The sequence below is a fragment of the Astatotilapia calliptera genome, chromosome 2 (genome assembly GCF_900246225.1).
Source record: "Astatotilapia calliptera chromosome 2, fAstCal1.2, whole genome shotgun sequence".
Classification (NCBI taxonomy): Eukaryota; Metazoa; Chordata; class Actinopteri; order Cichliformes; family Cichlidae; genus Astatotilapia; species Astatotilapia calliptera.
Genome location: NC_039303.1, coordinates 11,797,060 through 11,812,298, shown reverse-complemented (window position 1 = coordinate 11,812,298; position 15,239 = coordinate 11,797,060). Strand labels below are relative to the sequence as shown.

General features: G+C 39.3%; 2 protein-coding genes across 6 annotated transcripts; both read right to left on the bottom strand.

Moving 5' to 3' along the window:
- Positions 1 to 6,881: 6,881 nt before the first annotated feature.
- LOC113028913 (uncharacterized) lies at positions 6,882 to 8,842 on the bottom strand. Its single transcript, XM_026179387.1, has 3 exons — positions 8,417 to 8,842; positions 7,991 to 8,159; positions 6,882 to 7,879 (listed from the first exon to the last, which is right to left on the bottom strand). Exons 1-3 carry the CDS (start codon positions 8,742 to 8,744, stop codon positions 7,756 to 7,758), a joined length of 621 nt encoding a protein of 206 aa, XP_026035172.1. The 5' UTR covers positions 8,745 to 8,842; the 3' UTR covers positions 6,882 to 7,755.
- Positions 8,843 to 9,330: 488 nt separating this feature from the next.
- LOC113028902 (uncharacterized) lies at positions 9,331 to 13,344 on the bottom strand. 5 transcript variants are annotated; one of them, XR_003273305.1, is made up of 4 exons: positions 13,040 to 13,344; positions 11,200 to 12,444; positions 9,832 to 10,053; positions 9,331 to 9,509 (listed from the first exon to the last, which is right to left on the bottom strand). XR_003273305.1 is itself a non-coding variant. In XM_026179363.1 (3 exons), the coding sequence occupies exons 2-3, from the start codon at positions 12,398 to 12,400 to the stop codon at positions 10,104 to 10,106; spliced, it is 1,200 nt and encodes a 399-aa protein (XP_026035148.1). In that variant the 5' UTR covers positions 12,401 to 12,444; positions 13,040 to 13,344; the 3' UTR covers positions 9,331 to 10,103. The 5 variants fall into 5 exon arrangements, 1 of the variants encoding a protein (XP_026035148.1); XR_003273304.1 differs by having other exon boundaries at positions 9,832 to 11,703; positions 12,393 to 12,444; XR_003273299.1 differs by having other exon boundaries at positions 9,832 to 11,295; positions 12,393 to 12,444.
- Positions 13,345 to 15,239: the final 1,895 nt, after the last annotated feature.

The following is a 15,239-nucleotide window of genomic DNA, read 5'->3' as shown; positions in this document are numbered from 1 at the left end:
GGCAGCAGAGGTTGAAAACACCTAAGAAATAAGATAAATTGTTATTTCCATAGCACTTTTACACACAATGAAACACATAAACATAGAACCAGAAAAGACCTGCAACATACCTGAGTGGTGAATTCATTGCGATCTGTCTGTCTAGTGGATTGAGGAATTTCCCTGCGAATCTTGTTGACTGTGCCGAGGATGGTGGTTTTCCGTCTAAGAAGTTTTTGCGCAAGTGAAAGCGATGTGAAAAAATTGTCCGTGGTAACATTTCTGCCCTTGTCTAGGAATGGTTCCATCAGCCTCATTACTACATTTTCAGAAAGTCTCTCCCCAGTGGGACGACTGGGGTCCTTGCCAAGATATGGGAAGACATTGCAAATGTACTTGGATTTTAGGTCGCAAGCCACCCAAAACTTGATCCCAAACTTGTCCGGCTTACTTGCAATATACTGCAGGAAACTGCACCGAGTCTTTGATGGGAAAAGCTGTTCATCAACGGTGATATGTAGACCAGGGTTGTAGCACGTGATGCAGTTGGTGACAAATGATCCCCACAAACTGGAAATTGCAGCGAACTTATCAGTCTTTGCTCGATCACTGCGGGTGGACTTGTCATCAAAGCGTAGGTGTTGCATGATTTCTTTGAAGCGGTTTCGTGCCATAGTTCCAATTATCTGTGGGTTTCCCAGGTTTGCTGACCAGCAGTCATTTAGAGATGGAACCCTGGTAACCCCCCGCAAGATGACAATTGCAATAAATGCCATTAGTTCAGGGAGGTCCATGAACCAATGAACATGCTCCGTTTGCTGTGCATGTTGAACAGTCCATTCTTGAATGCTACGAAGCATGTCAAGAGTGATGAAACACAGGAAGCTCCGAAGGCGACTCGTGATATTTCTCCTGGCCTTAGCCGTTGGCTCTCCATCTGCAGCGTACGCTTCTATTGGGGTGAAAGGGAGACAGGTCCCCACCTGTTCTTCACGCCACACTGTGCCATCTTTCGCTGTCTCAGTCCCCAAACAAGCTCTCTTTTTAGGTGCAGAAGCAGTCTCCTCATCTGCAGTGTGAACAAATTCAAATTGTGAGCAATGGGAAGGTCCAGTATCTCCTCCTCTGTATCAGAATAATGTCTGAAATATCTTACTTACAAACTACATCCACTTACTTATTTGAAATGAAATAGGAAATAACATGAAATGCAACTAACCGGAAGACTGATCAGACAGCTCTGAGTCCGAATCCGGCTGAACTTGTAGGTCTTCTCCATCCGAGTCACAAGGGTCGACTTCCCTCAGGATCATTTCCAAGGCCTGCTGAGTGGTGAGTCTTCTCTGCATTTTCTTTCCTTGGAGAGGAGGTCCGTACACCACAGAATTCTTCAGGGCAATGAAGGATTAGGCTAAGTGTAGTGAGATTGTATCATATATATAGGGCTTGGCTTCCTGATCAATGCTCCACTACCAAAAGGAAGCCAAGCCCTGCCACCCTTTACAACAAAACAAGGTGTGATCACATTGATGCCACAATGGACGACTGATCAATGCTCCACTACCAAAAGGAAGCCAAGCCCTGCCACCCTTTACAACAAAACAAGGTGTGATCACATTGATGCCACAATGGACGACTGATCAATGCTCCACTACCAAAAGGAAGCCAAGCCCTGCCACCCTTTACAACAAAACAAGGTGTGATCACATTGATGCCACAATGGACGACTGATCAATGCTCCACTACCAAAAGGAAGCCAAGCCCTGCCACCCTTTACAACAAAACAAGGTGTGATCACATTGATGCCACAATGGACGACTGATCAATGCTCCACTACCTTTTTTTTTTTTTTTTTACTTTGATTTTTATTAGGTTATTTTATCATTGTGGACATACAGTAAAGAAAATAACAAACAGACATACAAATGGGTCTATAATTCTTGCAGTATTCTTTGTTTTTTCCTTCTTTGGGTAAGATTGTTATAATAGCTTCTCCCCATGATGGTGGAGCTATTCCCTGATTCAGAGTCCAGTTGAAGCAAGATAGAAGAAGTGGCTTGAGTTCTTCTTTGAAAACTTTGTAACTTTGTAGGTGTGATCACATTGATGCCACAATGGACGACTGATCAATGCTCCACTACCAAAAGGAAGCCAAGCCCTGCCACCCTTTACAACAAAACAAGGTGTGATCACATTGATGCCACAATGGACGACTGATCAATGCTCCACTACCAAAAGGAAGCCAAGCCCTGCCACCCTTTACAACAAAACAAGGTGTGATCACATTGATGCCACAATGGACGACTGATCAATGCTCCACTACCAAAAGGAAGCCAAGCCCTGCCACCCTTTACAACAAAACAAGGTGTGATCACATTGATGCCACAATGGACGACTGATCAATGCTCCACTACCTTTTTTTTTTTTTTTTTACTTTGATTTTTATTAGGTTATTTTATCATTGTGGACATACAGTAAAGAAAATAACAAACAGACATACAAATGGGTCTATAATTCTTGCAGTATTCTTTGTTTTTTCCTTCTTTGGGTAAGATTGTTATAATAGCTTCTCCCCATGATGGTGGAGCTATTCCCTGATTCAGAGTCCAGTTGAAGCAAGATAGAAGAAGTGGCTTGAGTTCTTCTTTGAAAACTTTGTAACTTTGTAGGTGTGATCACATTGATGCCACAATGGACGACTGATCAATGCTCCACTACCAAAAGGAAGCCAAGCCCTGCCACCCTTTACAACAAAACAAGGTGTGATCACATTGATGCCACAATGGACGACTGATCAATGCTCCACTACCTTTTTTTTTTTTTTTTTTACTTTGATTTTTATTAGGTTATTTTATCATTGTGGACATACAGTAAAGAAAATAACAAACAGACATACATATAAACAAACAGAGTCTGGAGTTTACATATCTTTCTCCATTTATCACATTGCAGAAAAAAAAAGAAAACCTATTATGTTATTTCATTTGTGTCACTTCTGAATGTTTTCCACTTCCTCCATAGTCTGTCGTATTTACCTCCCATCAGTCTAATGTTGAGTGTTATTTTTTCCATCTCTGAGATATCCTCTACAATACTTGCAGTATTCTTTGTTTTTTCCTTCTTTGGGTAAGATTGTTATAATAGCTTCTCCCCATGATGGTGGAGCTATTCCCTGATTCAGAGTCCAGTTGAAGCAAGATAGAAGAAGTGGCTTGAGTTCTTCTTTGAAAACTTTGTAACTTTGTAGGTGTGATCACATTGATGCCACAATGGACGACTGATCAATGCTCCACTACCAAAAGGAAGCCAAGCCCTGCCACCCTTTACAACAAAACAAGGTGTGATCACATTGATGCCACAATGGACGACTGATCAATGCTCCACTACCAAAAGGAAGCCAAGCCCTGCCACCCTTTACAACAAAACAAGGTGTGATCACATTGATGCCACAATGGACGACTGATCAATGCTCCACTACCAAAAGGAAGCCAAGCCCTGCCACCCTTTACAACAAAACAAGGTGTGATCACATTGATGCCACAATGGACGACTGATCAATGCTCCACTACCAAAAGGAAGCCAAGCCCTGCCACCCTTTACAACAAAACAAGGTGTGATCACAGGGCTTGGCTTCCTTTTGGTAGTGGACAATTGATCAGGAAGCCAAGCCAAGGTAAATGCAGACTACAGATACCATGGCAGTGCCAGGATTGTGAGTGATTGCTGAAAATGTTGAAATGTACTCACTCACTTTTTATAATTATTTGTAAAAATGTGTACAAATGGTTGATTTTTTGTACTGTTTTTATCAATAAATCTCAGCAACAAAGGACATACACCCATGTGTGTTGATTTCTCCCTAAGATGGCAAACTGAAACACTCCAAGTTGGTGACTTTTGGAGATTTGTTTCCCTGGATGATTGAGAATGCATCAAGATGAAACAAAAGGAAGCTCACCGCTTTTAGCAGCTCCCCCACCCCCCCATCCACACACCCCCACTCCCCCCCCCCCAGAATTCCCAGGTAACAACCCAATTTACATATGAATGACTAGCCAATTTAGCTTCCACTTGCCTGAAGCTAAAGCTTAGCTAAAAGCCTACCAGCCATTTGGCTGCTCTCCGGGTTTTAAAGGTAGAAAGGTAGAAGCCTGGGCCTTCCTAGTGTTAATATAACAATTGTGCTCCCTTCGTCTGCTGGCTTAATAACGGTTCAATGGTTTTATTGTGCATTAATTCCAGGAGTGCTTTCACTTCTTCCTGTTTAAAATTGTGTTTTTCTCTACATGGTCTATACATGTTTTTAAAATCAGTTGTGTCTTGTCCCACCAGTCTGTGTATCTGTGGGGGTGAAGAACTGGGTGGTGGTTGCCAAGTTGAGGCTGCTGTAAAAGATTTGGACTCCCATTTTGTTGTGTTTTTAAAATATTACATTTATAAAAAAAATTTGAATATCAAATGTTTTTTATTTTTATATATATATATATATATATATATATAGTAGGTATGAACATCAAACCTTTTTGTAATAGGCTCCTAGGCTGCAGAAAGCTTAAAAATGCTTCAAATGCGTGGCCAAAATCACCACGTTTTTTAAAAACCAAGGGCTGTGACCCTTTATTTTAGGCTCAAGCCTAAAAACAAGCTCCAATGTTTCAACATGGCCTTAACAGTTTCACATGTCCAATGGATCATGTCTGCCTTTGTATGGAAAAGATCCCTAGGAAATTCGGGGGATGTACGGCATATTTCATCTGATATGACCCTTAATTAACTGCAGAGTGTTCTGCTCCTCCGTGGGCGAAAGGTTGGAATAATTGATAAGGGGGATCCAAATTTCCAAATGCAGGAACGGTTTCTTTGCTTCCCTCACTGCTGACTGTAGTTGTTTAATAGCAGTTTCTTTTGCTCTTTGTGCCCTACAATTTATCCCAAATGCCAACACCACCTTCTCCACTTGGTTGTCAATGATTGCTTTGGAAAGTATTCCTTGGGCATGGTGAAAGTTAGTACCGGAGTAACTATCAATTTAGAGGTCTTGGTCTGAGTTGGTCGGGAACCTCGCCGCAGTCAAATCACCTAACACTACCCATTTTCTGGTCACGGTCACATACCGATCCACTAATTTCCTGAGGGCAGAGATGTGGTTTTTTGGCCTGATGGTTGGCTGAGGTGGGGGCCAGATCTAGGTTCTCCATAGAGTTTTCCTCAAGTTGTGAGAAACCCCAAATTGGGGATGAGTCCTCCCTGTGGAGCACTTGGGCAGTGACAAGTCACATAAGTCACAACTTATTCTGTGAGCTAGGGGAGGGGCTGAACCTTCCTCTAAATAGCTCACAGACCTTTATCATAAAGCCACACAACTATTCAATCCCCCATGCTGCCTCATGCAAGGTTGTGGAATCTCCGTCGCAGGTTCTTCTGGATATTCAGGTCCCTGATCTCTCTCACACTCAACCGCTGACTTGAGGTTTATATCTGTCATGGTGGCTATTGTTGCCGTGTTTGGTTTTTGATGTGCGGCTCTCAAGTCCGTCCGAGCTGTGCCCTTGTTTAGTGGATTGAACGGCATGAGTGCGTTGTACTGTCTGCGTCTGTTGAAATTGTGTGTGTCATGATGATGATTATGTTTCAGGGTGTATATGTGGAGGAGGTGGAGGTCGTGGTGTGGGTTCATTTTAACCCTTTACAGCCGATCGGAGCGGGCATGCTCTGTTTTGCGTAACTATTTTTAAATCCCGGTAGCTCTGCAACCAAGTAAGCTAGCGCAATAATTTTTTTTGCATATGAAACTGGAGGAGTTGTACTTACATCTTATGCCATCAGCTTGTCCTAGGTCACAGTTTCCTTCCACATATAGCTTTGCAAAAACTGCATAAAAATCACTTGCAGCAACAAAAACATGATATTCCAGAAACACGCTTCGCCGATCCATCAGCTGTTTGTAACACTTCCTACGTCCATCAGCGCGAACTATCACATGACCGCATGACCTGCCCGAAACCGGAAGTGACGTCATTTTGCGGAAATGTAGTTTTTTACGATCGGGGCCTTATGAGCTTGTGTTTTACTTGTTATGTGTTTTAAAAAGTTATGTTTGACTTTATGACTTTCTGTGTCGTTTCTGGGATGCTTAAGACTCATATTGCACTGCTGGAAATAGTTTATTTTGATGCATATGCTGTTATTTTGCAAATTTGCACTATAATATTTATTTTCATTTTTCCTGCAGTATATAAAAATTGGTGTATTTCAAAAATAAAACTATGAAGACACTCAAAATAAATTTCCTGTGGTGGGAAACTAGTTTGTGTAACTTTTTTGTATTTACAGTTTTGAGGGATAAGCCTCTTAAATTTCTCTAACTAGAAATATATGTTAAAAAAACAAAAACGATTTTCAATTTTTTTGTAGTTTATTGCACTTTTTTGCAATTTATGTAATTATTATGCACCTAATGCAGACATATTATTAAGTTTGGGCTATAATGGTTGTATTGATGTATAGCAACTTGAAATGCTCCCAAAAATGGCTCCACAGCATGTACAAATATAATATAAGCTCTGGCGAACTTGGTTCTATGGTAGGTCTTAAAGGGTTAATGCCCGTGCTTATCCTCCTCTGTCACTACCTGCACTGTAAAAAAAAAACTGTAGATTTTACGGTAAAACGCTGGCAGCTGTGGTTGCCAGAAATCTACCGTAAAATTACGGGTGGAACATTTTCTTCTTTAACGGTAAGAAGGTATTGTTATTGTTTATTTTACGGTTAAAAATAGTGCTAGGGTCAATATTTTACCATAGAAGAAAATGTTTTAACTTGAAGAAAAAAATTTTTTCCCTAGAATTAACATGAAAATAACATATAAAAGAAAGTTTGTGCCAGAAATCACCGTGTTTAGACTAGAGTGCTTTTAAGTGTTCTACTCTTTAAGTTTAATACACAAACCATGATTTTATTCAAATTACTAAATGTAACACAAAAATATCCACCTTAAATTTCCAAAAAAGTATTTTATTTAACATCTTTGATGCTTTGAACATCAAACATTTACATTTTTACTCAACAAATCACAAATAGTTACTAGTCATCTCCATGACAGTAACAGTGAGGAATCACAGAATTCTTACAAGTTCTGTTCAAACTGTGCAAAACCAGTGCTGTAAGTTGAGCACACATTATACTTCACATTACCTTTAGCAGACAATTCAGACACCTTTAAGTGTTTTGGTGCTGTTCTCACTACATAAATGTCAGTACACATAGAATCTTGACTTTTCAAATTATCCAAATACAAATATAGAGAATTAAACATTTTTTCTATAATTGAAAGAAAGTCTGAATTGAAGAAATTACAGGAACAAGTTTACACCCACATATTTTGCACACAGAACTGAGCAGTAAAGCTGAAAATGTACATCTTAAAACTGCATCAGGTAACAAACAAAAACTTTAAACTTGTTTTGAGAACTTCAACTGCAAATTTTTGGATAACTACAAAATGCCAGCAATGTACTGTACATGCAGCATACTTTTACACTATTGTAATCCAAGAAACAAAATCACCACATTTTTACCAGATACATTTTTCAGATATAAAACAGTGAATCAAAAGTAGAACATGTACTTTTACAAATTGTGTCTAGTAAAACTTCACATTGTTAAAAACTTCCCACTCACAATCAGAAATGTAACAATTGTTTCAAAAACATAACATCTGTAGAGTATGTAACATGGTATACCTTTATCACTTCGTCTCAAACAAGAGGGGTAGGACTAGATCCACTCATGGTCAGCAATGTCTGAGATGAGAGTGAGGACTCTGGGATTGACCGAGAACACTTTTTTCTTCTTGGATTCAACCTTGGTGCCTCTCTCAGGATTTATGGAAAAGAAACACCTTCATGAAAAAAGGGCAAGAGAGATTGAGGAAATTAACAACCTGAGGTGGGATATCAAATGGCCAAGTTTGATAAGCACAAAAATAAATCCATAATAAAAGAAATTTTACCGTTGAAGGAACTCCAGTATTGATCGTAGTTCCACAGGGTAGTGTATGTTAAAGCAGTAGTAACTGCCAAACATTAGGCAGATAGCAGAGGTGAAGGTTGTGATGCGGTCGTTGACAATCTTCTTGTCAATGCTCAACATGAATGTCTCAGCAGCGAAGCAGGAGGAACCTGAGAATTAACACAACAACAACAACAAATTAAAAACTTTAATAACAAGAGCTTTAATGTCAGTCATATATACAAATACAGAGATACTTGTTACATGGATCATAGGATGAGTTATATTACTAGTTGAACTTATATGGTTGTGTTATCCAGTGTATCAGTGTGGAAGCAACAGAACATGAAACTAAACAAGCCAAGAGTACAAGAACGTGGCAGTTACAACAGAAAAAAAAAAGTTGAATTTTGTACTTTCGGCTTACCGCAAACAATGATGACGGGTGTTGGTGGCACTTTCTCCATCTGAACATCTTCTGCAAGGCTTGTCATCTCAACGCAGTGGAACAGAAGCTCTCCCTTCTCGTCAAAATGAGCCAGTAAAAGAAACATCATCTCAATGACTTCTTGCAAGCAACCACTGGACTGCCCTCTTTCAGTCTGAAGTTTGAGAACAGCATTCAGGACTTGCTTGTGCTTTTGTGCATCAACATATTTGAGGAACTTTAACAGACGTGCACCCTTTTTGTCCACATTGGCAAGGAAGGTCTCCATCAGATTCACATCAGTCAGTTCTTGGAAATGTGCGGTCATACCAACTTCATTGAAGAGAAAGGGCCATTCCTGGCATAGTTTCTGGATGCTTGCCCCTTTGTTGATGTCTTTACGCTGCGTGTAATAGGTGCACTTGACTAGTTCTTTCACAACATCTGTATTGTAGTTATTCTTTTTAAACAGCTTCTTCATTTCTTCTTTTTTTTCAAGCTGACTCTCCACAGTCTCAGAGAGTGGCAAATGCTTTGCGTCCCAGCTCATACAGCCATATGTGTCTTGAACCCTTGCTTTTTGTTCAGCTGGTATTTTGTCTGTGTCGTTGTTGTCATCTGATATTGCTTTGCGTTTTTTTTACCTTTGGTGTGTCAGGTCGCTTGACATTTTCAACTCTTGCCTGAAGTTGCTTTACCAGGGAATGATATCCAGGTCCAATAACATCATCATCAATCACATCTTGAAGAGACTTGGAATACTTGGCCACCATCCTTTTTGCTATCTCTGTAGTATTGTGTTTGGTTGGATTCTTACAAATCTTCATCATTTCAGAGACCACAATCCTTACAATTTCTCGTCTTTGTCTTGCGCTTGGTCTTTTCTGTCTTTCCAAGTTCTGTACCAACTCCTCAGGGAGCCTCTGCCATGGTATCTCAAATCTCTCTACCCAGTTTGGTAGTAATGGTGTACAGATTCCTGAAAGTGATGAAGTAGTGGTGGATGATGTTGGTGAAGAAGAAATTGAAGGTGGAGAAAGAAGGACATCCACTGGAGAGGAATGTACAGCGATTGGTGTCGAAGTGCCAGAGACTTTAAAAGTACATAAAAAAAGAGATATGAAAGCATTAGATCATGTTTTCTGTTATGTTAAATTCTGCACTGCATAGATACATTTTGAGATATTAAGGTTACACAGCATGGTCAAAACTTAATAATGCAATTTGTCTGATAGATTGCATTTCGAAACTCAAAGTGTATTAAATTTCCCCACAAAGCATCCAAGTTTTATTTACACAGAAAGCATGGTTAAATAATGATGGCCACATCAGACTCAGGAACACTCATATTCTAAGTATTTCTAACTTCAACAGCCCTCTGTGCGTTTGGTGTGGTGACAATGTTTTACACTTACCATTTTGGGTCCAGGCAGCCACTAGTCTTCTAGCTTGTATGGGCTTGAGCACTGGCAGCAGGTCATTTTCTGTAATGTACTTTAAATCATCTGTGGTTTCTGCACCAAGTGTTGTCAAAGTATCTTCTACTGACTTGAGAAGTTGATCAGGAAGGTCCGGAAGCACTCCTGCTATTGCATCCCCTATGTTCTTTAAGATAAGCACCTGCGATTCAGCCATATCTGTTAAGACACACATACAAAGAGTTTGGCTCTGGCCCATGATGTCATATTCAGTCTGACAAGACGCTGTGCTTCAGTGGAACAATCTGGTGTCCGTTTTTCACGTAAGATGATAACGGCCACAAGTCAATCAGTTCAGTGATGAGTCTGCACTCTAATCTCCCAGTGTCATTTTTTACAGAGTACATGTGGTAGCAAGAAAGAAATTCTGCATCATAAACTCTCATGAGAAAATGAAGAGCAGACTCATCTTTAATAAGAATGAGGAGAAGTTCACCAAACTCCATTGACTGATCAAACTTAGTGACAATAAAGTGACCCTTTCTGTAATTAAGCCCATTATACTGAACAGCAACTGGAATCTTTGTATTGCTTTCAGTAAAGCCAAAATGTAGGACTGCGTCTTTAACTTGCTCACTGTAAAGCTCTGAGTAAAATGGTGAGCAATCTTTTATTTGCAATGCTGGAGGACTCACTGACCCAGCAGAAAGGAAGGCCTGAAACATCTGATGTCTCTCTGAAAGAGTCAAGCACAGATTTTTGAAATTTTTCAGATGCCTTGCACATCTTTTGAAGTAACTGTGTTTGCTCTCAAAGCGCATTGTCCAAAGCCTGATGAGAGGGCCAAATTTTAGGATCAGCCCTGGATAATGTCGTAAGTAATGGTGTTTAGGTCTTAAGTTGATATTAGGAAACAGCACCTTTCTGGTTTCCAAATACTCTTGGATGAGAGCATCCAGATAAGTAACCTGAGCCTTGGAAATTTGCTGAGCACAAATTAGGTCAACAATGTCCTTAAGCTGCAACGTTAACTGCCACACATCATCTTGAGAGTTCTGCACTCTGTCTCCAATTATGAGAGGTAAAAGTCTCAAGAAGTTCCAATTTTGAACAGCTTGTCCACCAAGTTTCAATGTTTTTGGACTGACCTCACAAGGTTTGGATGAAGCATCTGTTTCTTTGTATTTAAATTGCTTGATGCGCCTGTTCAGAATTGGGTAAGTGAACCGTTTATTTGTGTTGATGAAGTACTTGAGGTAAAGAGCAAGATCGTATGAGAGGACACCCTCAAAGATGTCATGACCGAGACATGGGGGCATGCCAGGTGTGCAAACATCAAAGCTTTGTAAAGAATTAAATACAGACCTGAACTTCTGACACGTCTTCTCTTTCCAGTTGTTCAGTGGCAGATCTATACGTTTCTGGGGTCCGCTGAGGTCCACACACTGCTGGATCAGCACCCTGAAATTCAGTTCAAGTTAACAGACAATATCTGCATAAGTACACTGATGAACTGAAATTTTCTGTAAAACCCCCAATACAATGAGAGCCCAGGTTGTCTCCAGCAATGCAGTAGAGGGCTCCTTTCACTACAGTTTTGTCTGCCATTGTTATCCCATTCTCCTCTAGTACCTTCAAATCAGTCAGGAGTTCTGAAAAAACATTTTCATGGCCAAATTCTTTGAAATCCTTCTCCCTACACAGTAAGACAAGCTGCATATGATCAGTATTTGACCGGGCATGGGGGGGGATGTTGAGTAGAGAGAAGTACACAGCCAAAACCTTGTGCTTCTTTTTGGCAGAACCAAGTGGGTTCACTACTTCAAATGCATCCTGGTATAGAACCAGCTTGAGGCAATGTGGATTTTCCTGAAAAAATGTGTTTGACACAAACACGTTACCATCACAACAGTCGCTGAGAACATCTGGTCTTGAAACATTATTAGGATCCACTGATATGAGACCTTGCCAAAAACTTGATTCCAGCATACCCTTCAAAGTATTTAGCAGAGGAACATAATAGGCAAATCTCTCCATCCTGTTCTCGTCCCTGCCCAAAAACACTTTTCTGGGTTCAACATACTTGAACACATCTTTAAAGCACCGAACTCTTGAATAAGCAGTTCTCATGGGCCCTGTGTGACAAGCTGAGAACAAGTCAGATTGTTTTACTGTGTCACAGATTTTTACAATGTCTTCATCTGAAACTGACATATCTTTTAGAAGTGACCTTAGTCTATTCAATGTATACATCTGTCCCAATTCATGTATATTTTGTATTTCTTCAACAATGGTTTGAATGGTAGATGCTGGCAGAAGATGCTGTCCCTGTAGTTTAATGTAAAACATACATACATTTCTGAGATACAGGTCACTGAAATTAGACCCATCCATTCCAGGGTCTTCTATATCTGATACACTGGCACCTTCCTGTATGGTGGCACTTGTAGATGGACTCTCTGTCTGAGTATCTTTGTTTAAACCACAAATCACATTTTCCAAACGTTTGTGTTTTCTAGACATATGGGAGGTAAATGTAGATTTTACAGAGAACTCACTTTGGCATCCTCTCACTGGACAAGTTACATGCCGTCCCTCTTCTATGTGTTCCTTTAAGCGAGCAATCAAAGCTTTAGTTCCCTCACATTGGCGTTCACAAAGTGAGACAGTGCAATTCAAACCCATTAAGGTAGCATTCTGAGAAACAGTTGCGGTACCAGTGTGGTGGCGGTAGAAGTGAGACTTTAAAGCAGCATATCCAGAAAACACCTGCTTCAACTTACTTCAACACATTTAAAAATACACCGGGGTTCATTACGATGCAGTCTGCAATGCAAAACATAAGCTTTCACGGACTGAACCGATTCTCCACATATGCTGCAAAAATACATAGTCAATATGACACAGCTGCGAGGCTAGCTAACTTAAAGCTTCAGCCGGATTTCAAATAAGGCGGGAAAATCCAGGCCGCATTTAGACAAAGCATTCAAATATAGCTATACTAATTAGACGGTTTCCATTAATACACCCGTCTCCAAAACACGTCTCAACGAGCACTGCTGGTTTTGCAAGGCTCTTTTCAGCCTAATGTAGCTAACGCTAATGCTAGAAACGAGCTAAAGCTAACGTAAACTTATCATTTGCGCCTTCACTGCCTGCAACACAATGCTGTCGATAAATAAACCAAGTTGGATTATTTTCTTACCGTAGTAACTGAAGAAGAGCTGTGGCAGACGTTAAATTAAAAAAATGAGAAACAGTTCGACGAAAATGAAGATAGCGTGATGCCGTAGTAGTCCAAAGCAAAACTTGTGTGGAGCTGTACAGACGTTATCTGCGGCGGAGCCTGATGCAGTGCGCTGATTGGTCCATTTGAAATCAGGCGCCTTGATGTGAAACGGTGCTCTAAACTTCAGGGGAAAATGCCTAGTTTTGGGAGGAGGTGCTTTTAAAATCTTTTTTCTTCATATGATAATTAACTATGAATAAATAGAACAGACAACAGATTATTATTTTAATACTTATGGGATTATATGAATTTACCCAATAATATAGTATGTCTATCATTAGCTGTAGGTCTCTCCAGTTGTTGTTAGCTTTTACATTTTAAACTCATGGTTTATTGAGTTAAACAGAATGTAGATTTAACAGCTACATCCCATATTCTTTACAAAAACTACATCCAAAAATTGCCCTAATACATTTCTAGTATAAAGATCTTGGGACATATGTACCTGTTATATTAAAATTTGAGAAAGAATATGCTGTATTAAATGTGCTATGAATCAAGAATGGATTTAATGTAAAGTGCTTTGGGCTTCTTGAAAACCGCTATCTAATCCATTATTATTATTATGTGAAATTAATGCAAAAATCACAAAGTCATATTACAGCATGTATCCATTACCAGCACAACCATGCTTACATTCAGCAATTAAAACCTGTATTTTTTTCAATAAATAAATGTAAAAAAAATTGTGTTTGCCTGTTCTAAACTTTATTGGAATCTTCCGTTAAAAAAACTATGCAAGAGTGATTTACAGTAGGTTTATGTATTTTTTTCAGAGAAAAAATGTACATATTACAGTTTTTCCACATTTCTTTATTTACGGCAATTTCACATCAAATCAACAGTTTTAAACTGTTTTATAGTTAACAGGTTTTTCCTGTCGTATTTTTACTGTCTTTCACTGTTAAATATACGGATCTTTTTTACAGTGTGGTCCCCAGGTCCCTCTTCACAGGATGCAGTGAGTGCCTCTGTATTCTCAATGACATCCTCTATCATGCATGAGAAGTTTTGGTAAGCCCACCTTGTGGCCACTACAAAAGCTTCCACTCCTGGGGCAGCTCTCTAAACAGTTCGTATAAAATGTTCTGTAGAGTTGTGGTGTAGTGATCTTCTAAGATGAGCAATGTGTTGTATCCCCAAAAGTTGGGGATACAACACATTGTATTGTGTACATCTTTCATACCAGCTCTCTTACTTGCGATTGCGGATCTGCTGCTTTTTGTTGCCCCTGGAAAGGTTTCAAATTCAAATTATATTTGTCACGTACACAGTCATACACAGTACGATATGCAGTGAAATGCTTGGACAACTGCTCGTGACCTAAAGAAAACAAAAAAGGAAAAGGCTATGAATAGATAGGAAATAAATATGAAAAATTAAAAAGGGAAATAAATATGAAAAATTAAAAGGGTAAATTTTACTAGGAAGGAATAAAATATAAATTAAGGTTAAAAAGGAAATAACTGTACAACACAAATTAGAATGAAGGGTTTAAGCTGAGGGTTAGGGTTAGGTACTGATTTTTCATGGTTAGGGTTACGGACGGTGGCTAGGGAAAGCTTTATGTCAGTTAGATGTCCCCACGAAGATATGAAAACACAGTGTGTGTGTGTGTGTGTGTTTATAAGAACACAATATTTGAGCAGTATTTTATTAAATTATTGGAAGACAGCATTTTTCTGATATTTTTTGGTTAAATATTCAAATAAGGCGTTATCTAGCTATTTTGCATATGCTACTACCAGAACAGGATTTGAATAAATGAATACATTTTTAAAAATGGAAGGTTTATTTTATTGCTTCATAAATCTACAATTTTCTGTAAATCACATTCTAAATGGTATTTTAATAAAAACCTTCAGAATATTGACAGGCATAAAACTGTGAGTGAACGTTAATGCAAAATAGCCTGAAAGGTTAAAACTGACATGTTCACATGTGATGTATTTTTTAACTGAATCGACCACATGTAAAGAGATGTGCTTTGTAGCATATTTAACTGCCATCTGCACTTCCTGGGAAAGATACAATATACTAAAGTGTAACTGGACTTTTGTTTATTTGCAGAAAACAGTACATAAGCAGCAGATGGTCATTTCCTCCTGTTAGTCAC

Bases quoted from the DNA above. Each gene is read 5' to 3' on its own strand.
- LOC113028913 (XM_026179387.1), bottom strand. From the start codon at position 8,744: ATGACCGCACATTTCCAAGAACTGACTGATGTGAATCTGATGGAGACC. The intron at 8,160-8,416 runs GTAAGCCGAAAG...GTTAATTCTCAG, and splicing joins ACCCGTCATCATTGTTTGCG to GTTCCTCCTGCTTCGCTGCT. The intron at 7,880-7,990 runs GTAAAATTTCTT...TTTTTCATGAAG, and splicing joins ATACTGGAGTTCCTTCAACG to GTGTTTCTTTTCCATAAATC.